Source organism: Phaenicophaeus curvirostris, chromosome 1, assembly GCF_032191515.1.
Source record: "Phaenicophaeus curvirostris isolate KB17595 chromosome 1, BPBGC_Pcur_1.0, whole genome shotgun sequence".
Classification (NCBI taxonomy): domain Eukaryota; kingdom Metazoa; phylum Chordata; class Aves; order Cuculiformes; family Cuculidae; genus Phaenicophaeus; species Phaenicophaeus curvirostris.
Window position 1 is genome coordinate 186235087 of NC_091392.1, and position 16505 is coordinate 186251591.

At 45.2% G+C, this 16505-nt stretch overlaps 2 protein-coding genes across 4 annotated transcripts in view; one reads left to right on the forward strand and one right to left on the reverse strand.

Moving 5' to 3' along the window:
* Window positions 1–5773, forward strand: part of KATNAL1 (katanin catalytic subunit A1 like 1) — a 45675-nt gene extending 39902 nt beyond the window's left edge. For 2 of the 3 annotated variants that reach the window (XM_069883022.1, XM_069883014.1), the window contains exons 10-11: window positions 727–853; window positions 2369–5772. In XM_069883022.1, coding sequence (XP_069739123.1) covers window positions 727–853; window positions 2369–2567 — 326 coding nt within the window. In that variant the 3' untranslated portion in view covers window positions 2568–5772. Of the gene's footprint in view, window positions 1–726; window positions 854–2368 lie in introns of all 3 variants that reach the window. The other variant, XM_069883032.1, reaches the window with a different exon arrangement.
* MTUS2 (microtubule associated scaffold protein 2) overlaps window positions 1–16505 on the reverse strand; it is a 738607-nt gene that overhangs the window by 178049 nt on the left and 544053 nt on the right. The window lies entirely within an intron of this gene.

The following is a 16505-nucleotide window of genomic DNA, read 5'->3' on the forward strand; positions in this document are numbered from 1 at the left end:
ACCTTCGTGCAGAGTAACGCTAAGGCCTAAGCTTTGAAATGTGAATTCCCTCTTCTAAGCCTAGACTGCTTGACATACCTATCCAAATGCACACGTGTACATGCTGTCTACAAGCAAAATGGTTAATTGGCTGCACAAATGCTTATTTACACAGCTGGTCATCACTATTGTGCGCATTGCATCTAAGTCTGAAAGTGGGATACCAGGGCATTGTATTGTAAATATATTAATATATGTTTACTGTAGTAATGTATCTGTTTTCTGTCAGGCTTCAGCGGCTCTTTGAGTCCCAACTGAGTAAAATGTTTAAACATATGCTTAAAGTTCAGCCTATTGTTAAGGGGGTTGTGCTGTCTGAACCTCAGTTAATAGAATCCTCGTTGTGGTTCTAATGAAACTGTGTGAATATGCAATCAAACACTTGAACAGCAAGTGAATCCAAAGGGATGTGAGAGGAAGCAGACATTTGTAGGATTGTGGTTTTGTGCCCTTGGGTAGTATGTGACCAAATGCTTTGTCACCTGAGACGTAACAGGGATTTTTAATGGTGTATGGAAATGTCTCTACAGTGTGCTGTTTTGATATACTGCTTTTAACCATAAACCTTACTGTATTTAATTGCATACTTTATGATGATTTGTTCTGTCTCTTTCCTTGTCTTATATTAAATGCTTTTGTTTGTACCTTTTTTTTATAAGTCCTCAAACAAGTATTTTTATGTTGTAGCAAAAGGCAGAGCAGAACTGCTTAAAATTAATCTTAGGGGAGTAGAGCTGGATCCTGATATCAGCCTTGAAGAAATTGCTGAGAAGATTGAAGGCTATTCTGGTGCTGACATCACTAATGTTTGCAGGTATCTCATTCTCCTTAATCTGCAAATAGAACTGCATGGAAAGTCATCATTTGCATTATGCAATTAAAGGCAATACCCACTACAGCCAAAGCCATGCTAACAGTGGCTGTGTTTGAAGCCCACAGCTTATTGGAACCATTTCTGTCATGTGGAGTGGTCTAAGGAGTCTGTCTGCGAGATGTGAAAGTTCTCTTGCATCTGCAGAGAAAAACACTTCTTGGAGCAAATATCATATTACCATTGGCTGCATTTGTCTGCATTTGTTCGTGTAGTGCAAAACAGGTTTGGATTTTTGGGGGGTTTTTTTGGTTTGGTTTTTTTTTTTAAATCCTTTGAGTTTAAGAGCTAAAATTTTGTGATGCAAAGGAACCTTCCGCAGAATACTTCTTTGGGGCTTCTCAATACTGTATGTTTGGACCACTTCCAGTGCGTCATGGTCTTGGTTTCTGCCCGAATCTTCTAGGTGCAAGGGTGATACAGGCGGTTTATAGCATTAGTATTAAATTTATTTCCATCCTGTTACCACGTTTGTTTCAGTTTCTGACAAATGAGTCTTTTCTGGAGGATATATATTTGAAAAAACTTCTGAGAAGGAAACCTCTGCCTCTTATAACATTAGGATCCTTGCCAAAAGAAACCGATCCTTTAAGAACATGGCTTGGGAGTTTTTTTTCTTCCCCTGCTGCTTTGCTGAAATTGTGAAATGACTCCATGGTTTTGAAAACTTGGTGTGTGTCACACAGTGCAATAGTTAAATTACCTGTTCTCCCAGAGGCCTGCGTTATCGCTTGCTGGGAAAAACCCAGGGAAAGAGAAAATGTAATTTCAGACTGCATGTGGGCCGTGGTGTGAGAAATGAGCAGTGTTCTTCGTGCCATTGGACCACGCTGACACCAAGCTGGGGAAGAGTGATGGAGCAGGTAGAGCATAAGGAGCCACAGGCACCGATGGCCTCAGCCCTGCAGGGCCAGGTGACACTACTGTCTGCTGCCTCCTGCTCTGCCCTATACAGATTCAGGTGCTACGTGCGAGCAGGCAGCAGAGCTGGACTTCACTCCAAACACTTGCTCACTGTCCGTTTGGACTAAATGGTGGGGAGAAGGTTAAAATTTAAGGGAATGGGAGTGAAAAATCCAGACTACTTTCTAAAAAAAAAAATAAGAAGTCTTTGAGTGCAGTTCCTCTCCCACCCTGCCCTTTCCTGCACTGAAGTTGTAAAATTTCATCTCTATGAATCATTGTAAAGGGTTTTCAGTTTTATTGTTTTAATTATCTCTGCACATTTACCATATGCTTAAATGGGGTTTGGTGCCAATGCATTCTTTATGTTGAATTAATGTAGTGATCTGGGAACATGGAAGCCAAGAAAGATGTGAACCGCATCTTCTGTGGTAAATAAATGCTCTTTTAAGTATTCCTGCCAGTGGTTTCTAGCAAGAGAATTCAATCAAAATTCATAGGCTTACAGCACATGCTGCTAGTAATTACCTCCCATACATTGTCCTGTATTTCCAGGGATGCCTCTTTAATGGCAATGAGACGGCGTATTAACGGCTTAACTCCGGAAGAGATTCGTGCACTTTCTACAGAGGAGCTTCAGATGCCGGTTACCAAGGGGGACTTTGAGTTGGCTCTGAAGAAAATCTTAAAATCTGTTTCTGCTGCAGACCTGGAGAAGTATGAAAAATGGATGGCAGAGTTTGGATCTGCTTAATCTCAGTGACAGCTCTCCTTTGCAAGAGTTTTATGGCTTTTGTTACTTTCTCTTGCAAAATGAGTTAGAGATCTTTTTAAAGGTTTAATAAAAGGTCTGCCTCTACCCCCATCCCACCTCCTTCTGGTAACAAGGTAGATTAAACTCTATTTGCCTTTAAAGGGAATGAACACAATAGTGAACTGATACAGTAAAATACATATTTTCTCTTTAACAGTAAAATACGACAAACAGGAAGGGAAAAATTATGAACTTTTTATTTTTTCCAATGAAGAACAGTGTTACTTAACCTCCTCATAGTCATATTTCATGGCTGGAATCAATAAATCAGCTGGGGGCTGCGATTCCAGAGAAGCTAACAAGAGCTTGCTGTACCCACTGCTCTTAAGTGCTACGTTTCTGTTGAGCTGCTGCCTCCACCTCCCTTGAACGTGGCATCGAAGTTACTGTTCTATCTCTTTCTGCTCGGATGTTTAGAGCAAAGACTGTGGATTAATTGGCATAGCACAGAAAATGAGGCTCATCAGGACATGGGCTCAGCTCTCCTCTTCTGTTCGCTCATTTGGAATCACTGTCACTTCAGACTGGAATGATGTTATCTGTGACAACTTCTGGTGGAAATGAGAGGAAAAGAAACGGGACTTGATTTCTCTCAGTCTGGTTTGTGCTTGACCTCTGGACATAGTTTGTACCAGTTTGCCCATTAAACACTTTGAAGTTTGACCGGTAGGTCAACTGTTACATCTTGCACTTTTATGCTTATGTATCATCCTAAACTTTGTCTGTACTATCTAGATATTATCATTATTATTATCATTATTATTATTTAAGTACCAAGAGTTTAATACAGTAAAGATGCTAATATCAAGGCTGTCTTTAGAACACAAGGCTGTCCTTAAAACAAGTGGCTGTGGACTTCCATGTCTTCTAATTAGACAGGAACTCTTTCCTAGCATTACTAGGCAATGGAATTTGCACCTGTTTATGTTGTAGAACTGCTTGTGCTTATTTTACTGAAGATTTCTTAAAATATATAAATGTTATTGATTTAGGGGAGAATAATCTGTACAATCTCATTTATGTTCTTACCTGTTTCTTGCCTTCCCACACAGAAGTGCAGGGATAAGAAGGTTTGGGTTGTAAACTGAAACTTGAGAAATCCTCTCACTAGACTAAAACTGTCATACTGATGATATGAGTTTTCAGAGACTTAGGATGCGAGTCTGATATACAAAGGTTTCCTGTGGTAGAAATGAGAAGGAGAGGTCAAATTTACAGAAGGATGTGTAAGCTCTCAAATTTCAGGTGATTTTGTGAGCTAGTCCCAAAATATCTTGGTGTGAGTTGCTGTGCCGTTCAGTAGGTATTCTGCCCTTCAACTCTCTGCAGAGACTTCTAGCGGGATAGCCATTTGCAGCAAACTGGAGTGAGAAACAGGTAATACCTCCTCTTGAATTGGGCCATACCCTGATTTCCTCCTTTTTGCTAGTTCTTGGAAGTTCCCAATAAAGTCTCTAATTCAGCACACTGGTCTCTTAGGCCATGACATATTAACCAATGCAGCAAATGCTGCTCAAATGTGTTTACTGTTCAATCAAGAAGACTGTTAGGATACATTCATGAGAGCTCCGCAGCATCTATCTGATTACGCGAGTGACTTTTGAAGCTGTTTAACCACTGCTGCTTTATGTGTCAGTATTCCTTTGTTTTTCTTTGTATGTGAAGGCCACATCTCAGACTGATCCTGTCATTTTAAAGGGCTGCCCCAATTTGAATGGAGAAACACCACGGAGATTCTGTCAGTGTTGCATTTGACATGAAACTCAGGGCTTTAGAAGTGTGTTTCCATGTGGCATTCCAGAAAAATACCTTCCAGGACCTCAAGACTGTTTGAGACACAGCTACTGTTCATATGTTTCCAAGGACAGAGCATCTTCCCTGCCCAGCGTTAGGGCCTGTTGCAGCAAGGGAGAAAAAAAGGTCCAATTGCTTCTTTCCTGGCCTATTTGGACTAACTGCATAGTAGAGACCCTGGGATTCCCCAAACTAAAAGACACAGTTCTCTCTGCATTGGAAGATTGGCAAGCATAAGCCATGTTGACTCTCTTGTTTTTGGATAAGTTCCTACCAGAGCTTGTCTGTTCTTCCCAGGAAATAAGTGGACCTTTACAAAGAGAAAGGTTTGAAAACATTGGCACAGTCTGTCATTTCTTCCTTATGAAAGCTGTGGGCTGCAGCTGTTACTGTTTTTTTGTTTGTTTTACTGCAGTAGAAATTAGTAAAGTTACACAAATATTTTGTGGCCGGTGCCAGATTAGCGCTTGAGGGCCTCTTGCTAGAGGTCATTGCTGCCCAAGAAGCTTAGACTACACAAGCAAGATCTAGAAGGGTGCCAAGAACAGTGCCTGGATTCAGCAGTTGCTGCTTGGAGTGGTCCAAGTGCCACTTTTCTGTTTCCTATTGCAAGCAGCAGTGCCCTCCCCACCTGCTGATAAAAGCAGTGTTGAGCAAAACCATTGTTCCTTAGCTCTTTCATGAACCTTCTATTTTCAGGTGTTAAACTTCCCTCTTGGATGTTACGCAAAATTCACTGTACTGGGCAATCAATCCGTGTAATACAAATTATTCAGATGCTGTTGTCTTTTTCTCTAAAAGTCATGATTTCTACCCCAAATTTTCAGGTCCATCCTTTACTGCTGCAGAACAGAAAAGTGGAAATTTCCAGGCTGTAGGTGTTTATATGTTCAAAGGGAAGGAAGACCAGGCCAACGGCAGCAGCAACTCAAGGCTTGTGGCTCAGCACAAGTCCAGTTTGTGTCCCATTGGTGGAAATCCTCGTGTAGAGATGTTGGGTTCCTCGGAGAGCAGTGTACCAGCATGTCACAGCCTGCTGTGACAATTTGTTCAGTCTGTGTCTGTGTATGAGATACATACGCACACGTGTATGGGCAAATATACGCACACCATGTGTGGTGCTTCAGTAGTTTGTACCTAAGTTACATAAAAAAACATGTTTTAAAGCTGTGTTTACATGTCTCTATAAACATCTGTGAAGGCCCTCTAGGGTGGCACTGTTGATTTTTGTACAATAAGCAATGCGGTTGTATGAAGTAATAAATGTATGTGTAGAGCCTGTCTTGCTCGGGCTGGGCTGCGAGTGCTTTGCTGCTTCCGAAGGCTGCTATGCAACGCGTGTCTTTTCAGCATGTCGTGCGTTGGACTCACCAGAACCCTGGATGCAGAGCAGTTAAAGAACAGTCTGGTAATTTTGGGTAACGCTGTCAGCAATGTTTTCCCTCTTAAACTGGCCTTTTGTTGCCACAAGCTATAAAATGGGGAACGCTCTGAAGCCTGGAGGGTGGGGGAGAGGAGAGCAGAGGCCCCAGCAGATGTTTGGTGTTAGCACCTGATTCAGACCTCACAGAGCTGGTCAGGCTTTTTTATTACTTGCCCCTGGGCTGGAAGCGTAGTCAGGCTCCAGAGAACTGTATAGTCAGCTGCCTGCTAACCAGGAGACTTCCAAGAGCAGAACTTCTGCTAGGAAACAGCTTTCAAACTTGGAAAGAGACCTCAAGTCTCTTGAGACCGAGTTGATTATTTGAATTTTCTCACTAAAGGATGTGTAGTTTTGCCGTGTTTCATCATGCCTCAGGCATGAAAGAGGGAGCAAGGGAAATTGCTGATAAAGGGATTTCAGGAGAGGTCAAATCTTTGCATAGAAAGTTCAGCTCATGACAGTTTAAAAGAGATTGGAATAGCAAAGGTGCACTGACTTGTTCTGATCATGGTAAAGATGAAAGAGCTTGTGTGCTGTAAAGCAGCCCCCCGTCAAGTCAGCAAAGACTTTGCTGTAGAGTCCAGGCGGGAGGAGGTGGAAGCAGCAAAGGAAATAGTGATTTTTTTTTTTTTGTCTGTTTTTTGCAATAAACCACCCTGAATCAGATTGTGGACTGAGAATTTTTTCTGATCTGTAGTGACAGATGAGAACATGATGAACATGCAGGTGAAAGTGCTACCGGGAAGGAAGCGGGGAGCCTGGGAGCGCAAAGCAAGGCGATGGTGTGAGGTGGATGTCAGCACCGCAGCTGCAGCTGGGGCCGGCTCAGTGTGAGCCGCCCACTGAACAGCACTGTAGGTGCAGGCTGCAGCCAGGCTGGGCAGGAGCAGTCTCAGCAATGCTCTGATGCAATAAAGCAGACTGCGTAAAGCCACCCGTGTTGGTGACTGCAAAGGCAGAGAAATGCTTTTCAGAGCAAAGTTCAGAGAATGTGGCATGCAGGCTTTTTCCCTGCTCACGTGGTAGGGAGGCTCTGCAAAGGGATCTGAACAGGCTGGATTGATGGGCTGAGACCAAAGGCATGAGGTTTAGCAAGGCCACAAGCCAAGTCCTGCACTCGAGGCACAACAACCCTGTGCAGCTACAGACTAGGAGAAGTCTGTCTAGAAAGCTGCCTGGAGGAGAAGGACCTGGGGGTGTTGCTTGACAGCAACTGAACATGAGCCAGCAGTGTGCCCAGGTGGCCAAGAAGGCCAATGGCATCTTGGCTTGGATCAGAAACGGTGTGACCAGCAGGTCCAGGGAGGTTATTCTCCCTCTGGACTCGGCACTGGTGAGACCGCTCCTCGAATACTGTGTTCATTTCTGGGCCCCTCACCACAAGAAGGATGTTGAGGCTCTGGAGTGAGTCCAGAGAAGAGCAACGAAGCTGGTGAAGGGGCTGGAGAACAGACCTTACGGGGAGTGGCTGAGAGAGCTGGGGTTGTTTAGCCTGAAGAGGAGGCTGAGGGGAGACCCCATTGCTCTCTACAACTACCTGAAAGGAGATTGTGGAGAGGAGGGTGCTGGCCTCTTCTCCCAAGTGACAGGGGACAGGACAAGAGGGAATGGCCTCAAGCTCTGCCAGGGGAGGTTCAGGTTTGATATCAGGAAAAACTATATCACGAATAGAGTCATTGGGCACTGGAACAGTCTGCCCAGGGAGGTGTTTGAGTCGCCTTCCCTGGAGGTGTTTAAAAGATGGGTGGGTGATGTGCTGAGGGGCATGGTTTGGTGATTGATGGGAATGGTTTGACTCCATGATCCAGTGAGTCCTTTCCAACCTAGGGATTCTATGAGAGCACTGTGTGAAAGTTGGCTGTGGCTGCAGATGCCTCAGTCACCTGTGTTTCAGAGCCCAGCTTCCACATGAACCTTAGCTAACAGAGCTGCAGCAGCTCATCATGTTCCCACCTCCCACAGAACAGGGTCATTTCTGAGCCTGTCTGGTTTTATATGCTGGTTGTGATCTGTTCTTCTGACCCACTCACTGCATACACAGTTGTTCAGTACCTCTAATAGAAGAGCTCTTTTTGTGCTATATGGAGTTGTCCTTTGATCAGCTAAGGCACCATGCTCCTACACATCTGCACCTAGGTGTCTTGGAAAGATTCAGGCAATTTTCCTCTTCTTCAGAAGGCCTGGCATTAGAAGTGTGTAGCGTGAGATGTCTTGGCTAGCCTGATTGACCAGTGGAAGAACACATAATAGCCAAGGAAGTGCCATGAGGAAAGTTCTGGCTTTGTTAGGAAGGTGCAAAGTGTGGGGATGTTCCTATTCCTAATGCGCGGGCAGATTTAGGGGTCATATTGCACCCAAGCTCTATTTTCTGGCTTTTGTATGTTTGTGAAATATTTTTTGTAGTAGGAATATTTCTCTCTGTGTTAGGGAGAAGCTGTGTGTTCTTTGTTTGGTGTTGGGGATAGGGTTTTGGAGATCCCATGATCTGGTTGATCCGATAGAGGTGCTGACCCCATTCCCAGCATGTTTGCTTTTGGAAGAAAGCAGCATGAGTCCCGCGGGGCTGTCTGGCCATACAGTGAGCAGGGTAGCTTTGTGCAGTCACTTAAATATAATAGTTGGACAAAGAGAGAAATTCATACTACCAGATGTGTTGCTCCTATTCATGAGCAGCCCCTTGCATAAGCTGTTCAACTGGTGTAAAAGAAACTGTCTTGGAAGTCAGAGTTTTTTGACCTTGACTTTGGAGAGCAAGAAAGGTAGAAAAATATTTGCCTAAAGGAAGATAGTGTAGTACGCAAGACACTGGGAGCTGAAATTTCTTCTTTTTGTGGCTTTCCTTTTTGTCTAGCTGTTACACTGTTGGATTGCTCTTTCTGGTTCCAATTTGTTTAGAAATAATTACCATTGTTTACCCATCTCTCAGACAGCCTTTACAGATGAATTGGTTCCACAGAGCCCTCTTTTGCTTAGCGGCTGGTGTTCTTACACAGCATGTTTGAATGGGCTGATGGCACGAGATCTTCCTTGTGAAGTAAAGGTCACTGAAATGGTGAAGGTGAGAGGGACTGCACTGAATACTAATTGGACTGGCAGGAACAGAAACCATAGCAACTCTGCACAAGGTTTATAAATATAACGGAGAAGAAAAGGGGAATAACCTTAAGGAGCTGCTAACAACACTGCAATATGCATGTTGATAAAAATGGTGGTCTTTGCGTCTTTGCCAGTGAGGAGAACATATGTAAGAGGGTGGAAGTGGCTTGGTGAACAAAGGAAGCCAACTGCAGGCACTGCTGACAGGTTTCAGTGCCCAGCCTTGCTGCTCAAAAACATGCCAATCTCCAGAGCTGGTTCATGTTGGCCACTACAAAACCTGCCTTTTAGGCACTCCAATTTGAACTCCTGATAGCTTTCTTCTCGTCTTGAAATGTCTTCAAACTTTGGGATGTACTGGTGCCAGAGCATTTTTGGAGGGCTATAAGAATAGGGGGGTGTTAATAGTGATGTGTTTCTGTTGGATACTGGGGCTCTGTTGTGCTGGGTACCGTGCGGGTGCACAAGATGAGATGCTGCAGGTGCTTGTGAGGGGTTGATGTGGTAGGAGGATGAGGAGAGAGGTGGAGGTGAAGTCACTTCCTCAGGATCCTGGGGGCAGTGGAGGAGACAAAACTGTCCCTCTGGCTCCCCTTCCTGATTGTAGAGCATACAATAGTGTTTTTCAGTTATCCCCTAGCATTTTTTCTACTGAGGCCAAAGATCCCTATAGTGTGAGTTAAACACAGCAAGTGTGTGCTTCTACGTGCCCTTAACAAATAGCCTGTGGTGCTCCTGGAGGCTGCAGATGATAGTTTTAAAAGCACTGGCCCATGTCATCCTAAGCTTGCCTGAGTTTCTTATGGAAAGGAGTCTATAATGGATGCTGTTGATTTTATTTTCTTCTTGTTGGTTTGCTCAGAAAGATGAAGCTCAGGGAGTGTGAGGTGCTTCTGGGCAGTTTATTTATAATAATTTTTCTTTTTCTGTGCAGATTAGCATTTCATCAGCGTATGGCACAGCCATTTAAAATAAATATTTGTCTTTTATCAATTTAGGCTTGTGTAGAAAGGTCCCTGAGTATGCATATCTATCCCTCTGTTGTATCTAATTAGGCTTTTCTACTGCAGTGCTGGGGGACCAGGCTCCTTCCCGCTTGCTGAAGAGCTGAGAGCTGCGATTCACGTACCTCTCTCCCGCATGATGGATCTGCATGGCTCAGCTCGGGGGAATTAGAGCAGGCAGCTATCCCCTCCACTAGCAGGGCTGCCAGCAGCACATCAGCAGCACTGCTTGGGTCAGCCTCCTTCTCTAGATCCTGGGAATCTAGCTTTATTTAAGCTGGGAACCTGCCCAGCAGAAGCAAATACCGCACTCACCTCCTTCGCCTGCTGAGGTAGCTGTGCGTGTCGCAAGGCACAACCCCAAGCGATGGTGTGAGAGCAAATGGCTTTGGCTGGGGAGATGCTCAAGGGGGAGGTCAGGCAGTAGTCGGCACGCTGGGCTTCATCCCAGTGTGTCCTCTCTGTGTGGGCAAGTTAAAATCAGCAGTGAGGAGAAGGAAATGCACTCCCCAAGGCACACAGTATGGACATGGGTGGGAGAAGAGCAGGAAACTTATTTTAAAACAAAGGAACAAATGAAAAACTAATCAGTTTTAAGATTGAGTGGAGCCCACCACAGCCAGTGACCCAGGAGGCCTCTTCCAGCTCTGTAGCAGATATTTTTCATTCGCACAGATTGTTTGGAAACTTTCTACTAGTTTCCCATCAAAATAGGTTGATTCTTGATTTGTATCCATCTGGTCTTGTGCTAATGTCATCTTCTAATGAATCATTCTTACTTCTTGCTATTTATCCTACAGCCTTGAATGTGTTATCAAGTTATCGTAGAAAGCAACACCTTGTGCTTTGTTGGACTATACAAGCTCCTTCAGCCTTTTTTATAAGACAAATCTTCTTCAGTAACATTTCTTTCCACCTGAGCCTGATTGTTTTTTTAACATAGACCACCAGAAGTGTATGTGATGGGTCCATAACCTGCACACAGCAAGTTACTCAGTAAAACACAGGAAAAAAGAAATCACTATGAGGGTATATTCTGTAATCAAGTGAATAAACTGAGTGTTTGTATAATCTGCACAAGGGCAGAAGGCTTAGATGTATTGTTGTTGCACAGCAACTAAGACTTGTAAGATAGCTGAGGTGATGGTAGGCAGTGGGGTACACAGGGAATGGGGGGGAAGATGCAGGAGCTCTCCAGAGAAAAGATTTGGGTATTCTGTTCATGGGGGGTGCAGGTAAGCATGCCCACATGGTTTGACAGCACAGCATTTGTGGGGGTGTTTGGATGCTGCCCAGACAAAGGGGAAGAAGAGATCTGGGGCCAGCTAATAAGCTCTGGGGATAACACAGCCACCAGTAACTGTGAATGAGTGTGAGTTTGGAGTGACAGGATAGATCATATCTTCCTTCTGCCACTCTCCCTGTCTGCCTTGCTCCTGCATATACACAGAGCCTAGCCAGACCTGGGTTATTTTGGCACTCGCACTTGGGACCCCACTGCCATGAGTACCCAGTCGCTCTGTGCAGGACCCTGCTGTTACATGGTTCTCCAGGGCAGAAACAAACCCAAACTGCAGCCTCTCAAAGAGAGCTGTTAAGCGTTTGGCACCAGAAACCCTACTATGCAAAAAAGAATCCACTGTGATTGCGTCTCTCCAGCAGATTGCCTTATATCTGCTGGTGGTAGCTACAGCCAAGGTGGGAATAAAGCTATTGCATTTCTGCTCCTCAGCAAGGGGGATGGTTTCATGGGGTTTTGGTCATGTTGCTCTGCTGGGACTGTGTGGGTGTGCCGGCAGCGTGCAGTGCTGCAAGTAGACCTCCACAGTTTCCCTACAGAGGGTTTGGGGACCCTGGGAACTTGAAGGCTTTGCCCATCATTAGAGACCCAGCAACTCCGCTTCTCAAAGTTTTCTTCCAATTGGAGGTATTTTATACCTTGTTTCAGCTCTCAGAAATTCTTATAGGAGTTACCTGCAGGCTGCCTGGCCAGAAATTTCCACTAGTGGTACAGTGCAGTTTTATGAAGACAAAGACGTTACAAAACAAGAAAAAAAAGCTTTTCTGGATTTGGTAACGGACAGGAACAAGGTTGTGTGTGGATGCACCTGACAGAGGGGAGTCATGCTTGCTTGTGAAGGTGTTGAACATTATTGAGGAAGGACTGTGGAATGGGATGGGGAAGAGACTGGTGGCAGGAGTCCGGCTGCTGGAGTGAGGCTTGAGATGGTGATGATGATGATGCAATTGGCCAAGTTAGGATCCATGGCTGCTCTAGGAGGCTGAGTTTAGAGCTCCTCTTGCCCAGTTGCAGATATTTGTGTCTGAGCTGGTTGCTCAGACTCCTTTATCTGTTTCACTCCTGTGCATGGAATGAAACTGATAGATAAGCTTAGAATGACAGTTATCTGATACACGTGAGATGCCTTCTGCAGGATCAGATGAGTGGGGACTCCAGAGTGCCATTTGTTATACAAAGAGTCAAGGGGAAGCAGTTTAGATGAAGAGTCGTGGGTGGGAAGAACTTCTCTGTGTTGGTCTGTACCTCTTCAGTGCCCTCCCTGCCTCACCAGTGGTTACCTACCTTCATATGTCCCGTGGTCCCTCAGTATCTTGGGTGCAGACATAGACCATACATACCCTTGACCACCCTAGTATTTGAACCCCTCACCTTCTGCGTAGATAGACGGTTGAGCTTTGCTGCTGGGCTAAGGTCATTCACCCTGGGAAGCTCCCTGCTGCTGCTGAGAACTGGTTGCCCCCTTGTCTCTCCTTGTAGCACACCAGATTTTGGGTGTCTTACAAGAGATTTGAGGCTGCTTCAGAAACATTTTGTGGCCAGTGATCGTCTGTTCTCCTGGCCTTAGTATTTATGGCTGGGCTGACTCCTCCCACCTGTCTTCTCCTGGCAACGTAAACCTATCTCCGAAGGACATGTGGTATCTTCCCTTCAGTATGCCAGGAATCCTCTGGTCCTGCCAAGCAAATACCCATAAAGCACATACAAAGACCTTCAGCCTTTTGACTCTGCACAGCAAGTCCAAGATGGAAATTCAAGCTAGCCAGCAGCAGAGATATCAGAGCTGCTGAGTGAGCTACTCGGAATGAAATAGTGTTGCATGGTCTATGGACTGATTCTTCTCTTAAAACTCATTATTTGTATTTTCCTAGGCCCTCTGTTCTAGCTCACCATGAAACCTTGAGCATCAGAGCTGTTGCCCACAGGATCAGTCCCTGGGCCAGATTTAAACAGTACAAAGGAAAGGAAGGATGAGGTCGAGGGAAGAATTAGTTGCATGTGATGGGGAGTGCACAGCAAGGAGAGCTTTTGCATGTTGCTCAAACCTCTGCCATGGCTGAGGAGGAGAAGGGTCCATCAGCTGCCGTGTGGCACAGGGGCTTTGCTTGCTCCTTGTGAGGAGAAAAGGGAACACAGAGGAAGCGCTGCCACTGCCAGATAAACAAGCAGTTGGAGGCATGAGGTGGCTGAAAATATGTCACTTGGTGGGGGTCATAAATCTTTCAAACTCTCCTCCTGAACTTCACACTTCTTACCAGGCTGCCTGCTTCCACCTGTCTGTCCAAAGAGGCACAAACCCACCAACTTCATTCTTCCCAAGGGAGGTAGACAGAGGGTCTCATTACAGGGGTGTTACTAAGAAAATTGATGGCACACAGCACCTCCTCAGAGACCTGTGGCAGATGAGTGGCCTGGTTGTGCAAGGCGCTGGAGTGGCAAGCAGGGAAATACCACCCCAGCCTGAGTGAGAAACCTGGGACACCAGTAAGACAAGCCAAGATGAGCAAAGAAAGAGGCGAGGACAGCAATGTGAGATCTATCATGGACATGGCCAGGGTGTGCTGATGTTTCCTTGCTGTCCCTGATGCTTGTTAGCAGACCTGTGGGTGGTGTCCTCCAAAAGGCTGAGATCAAGAACAGCCTTTGCTGAAGGAAGCTGTCCAGACCACTGCCATGGAATGGCTTGTTGCTTGGCCAGGCATCTCCCAGAGTCAACAAGGGTGCTTTGGGGTGGGGGCAGCTGGACAGGGCTTTACCTGCTCTTTGTAAAGATGAGGCTGAGATCATTTCCATTCTCTCCTGAAAAGAGATGGCAACCTATCTCTTGCTTCAACTTCCTGAAAGATTTCTGCTCCCACCAGGATTTTCCAGCTGCTGTTGCTACATGGCACAAATCTGGATTGCTTGCGTCTCGGAGAAGCTCTGCTTTTCACATTCAGTTTTACCCTGAGACAAATTCATTTTTGCCTTGAGAATGAATTTAGCGTGCTATAAAACAAATGTTTCTATATCTCCTTCAGCCTCTCAGGATTCATTATGAATTTATATTTAAGCCTTGTTTTTCATTTAAGCCTCAGAGTTTTCTGCATAATTTTCTTGTACAGAGAGAAATATGCAGCAACTAAGTGTGCAGAACCTGCTTGCTCAGCCAGCACAAATCCCTCGAATGGAGTTTTCTACACAGTGTACAGAGAGCTTATAACCTCTTTGATTTAGGGCTCCTTGGGATGTGGTGCTTGCACCAGGCTGGTAAATATTGAAATTTCTTAAACTGCACAGACACTGCAAAGCACAAGAGCTCAGCTGGAAGAGATTCAGAGTCCTGCTGAGCTTTGAATTCTTGAAGACCGCTTGACTCCGAGAGCCAACAGAAACCTCCCAAACGTGGCTATTTGCAGAAATATGTCCTTGAGAGAGCAAGGAATCTTCAGGGAAAGAAAGGGTTTGAACTGCTTTTGAGATTCATAAGCAATTGAGGAAGTTTTAAGAGCTAGAAGTAGCACAATGTTTGCTTTACATGACCAGCAGGCTTTCAGTTTGAGCATCTAGCAGCTATAGCTGGGGGCTGGATGCAGTTGCTGGCCTTGGGACTGGATTCAGGGTATGTTGCGCTTGCTCTGAGCAGCTTAAGCTTTCAAGCAACCGCAGGATTTTGTGCGCGAAGTGCTGACTGCAAACATCCACCAGGAGAAAAACCGAGAGGAATGTGGTGCACTAGGCTTGTTTAGAAACTACAGATGATTTACAGGGTGAGCTTAATTGGAAGTTTCTCTTTGCGGCTTTCTGATGTGTTATTTTTCTGATGCAGATGTGTAGAAGCTGTTTAAAAGGTCTATGTTTACTAATGAGGATTTGCGTAATTTGGGATATATTTATTAACTGTACGTGTGCAGAGCAGGGAAATGACGAGCGTGTCATTTCCTGGGTGTCTCAGGACGTCACCAGCTGGGCATGAAGGACCAGCATCCTGCCATCCCTGTGGAAGAAAGGGCCCCTTATCCTGTTCCATGGGCATCTGTCCCCAGTCCTGCCACTGTGGTTAGGAGAACCTGGGGGATCTTAGGGCCTCCACAGCAAGGTGGTAAGGAACAGAAGAGGTGCAAAGAAACACGGTCTGCAGAGGAAGGTGCTCAGAATGAGGGTTGGTACATTATAGAGGAGAAAACTTTAAGGGGGTTTAACGTGATAGTTTTTTAAAAGAATATATATTTAAAAAAAATCTTTAAAAAAACTAAGAAGGAAATTATACTAAAAATGTCTAAAGAGGGAGAGGGTATACCATTCTTGGTGTCTTGCTGCTAAGACAAAGGGAAACAGGCTCACATTAACATATGGAATATTTGTGTTAGACTTCAAGGGAAGGAATGCAAGCGTCCCTACAGGAAAAACTGGAAGTGTTGTGGAGACCCTATCCCAGGGAGGGATGTCTGAGCTACAAACTGTCCCCCACAAATGGCACTGGGGGAGCCATTCTGCCGACGAGCAGGGTAGTGAATTAAGTGATCCTCCAGACCTTGTCTTGATGAGTTCTGCCACAATTTGGGCTTTACAGTGTACACTGAAGACATGAGTTTAGGACCCGCTTTACAGAGCCGCTGCTGGCACCTACCAGCAGAAGCAGTGAGAGAAGTTCAGTTTCAGGATCATAGAATCACAGAATCATAGAATCTCTACATTGGAAAAGACCCACAGCATCATTGAGTCCAACCATTCCTATCAATCACTAAACCATGCCCCTCAGCACCTCATACACCCATCTTTTAAACACCTCCAGGGAAAGTGACTCAACCACCTCCCTGGGCAGCCTGGTCCAGTGCCCAAAGACCATTTTCATGAAAATTTTTTTCCTGCTGTCAAGCCTGAACTTCCCCTGGTGGAGCTTGAGGCCATTCCCTCTTGTCCTGTCATCCTGATGACATTTTTCTTATCAATTGGGATGAGCATCTCTGGGTATGACCATGCTGACTGGTATATTGCTGAGTGGAGATACCAGGTGTGGCTGAAGCACCACCATGTACTCCATGGTCCTGAAGGTCTTCACATGGAAACATCTGCACAGCACCGCCCCCCCTCATACTCCTGTGTGCCTGAGAGACCCAATTCTCCCTCTCTAGCCTCAAAAGTGATCACTTAGCTTACTAACAGTTTACTAATATATTAGGGGTCTGAGTTGCTTCCCCAAGGATTTTGTCCAATAACATGATGGGCAACTGGAAAAAAGGTCATATGAAATAAAACATGGAATTTTCTTTCTGTGAAGC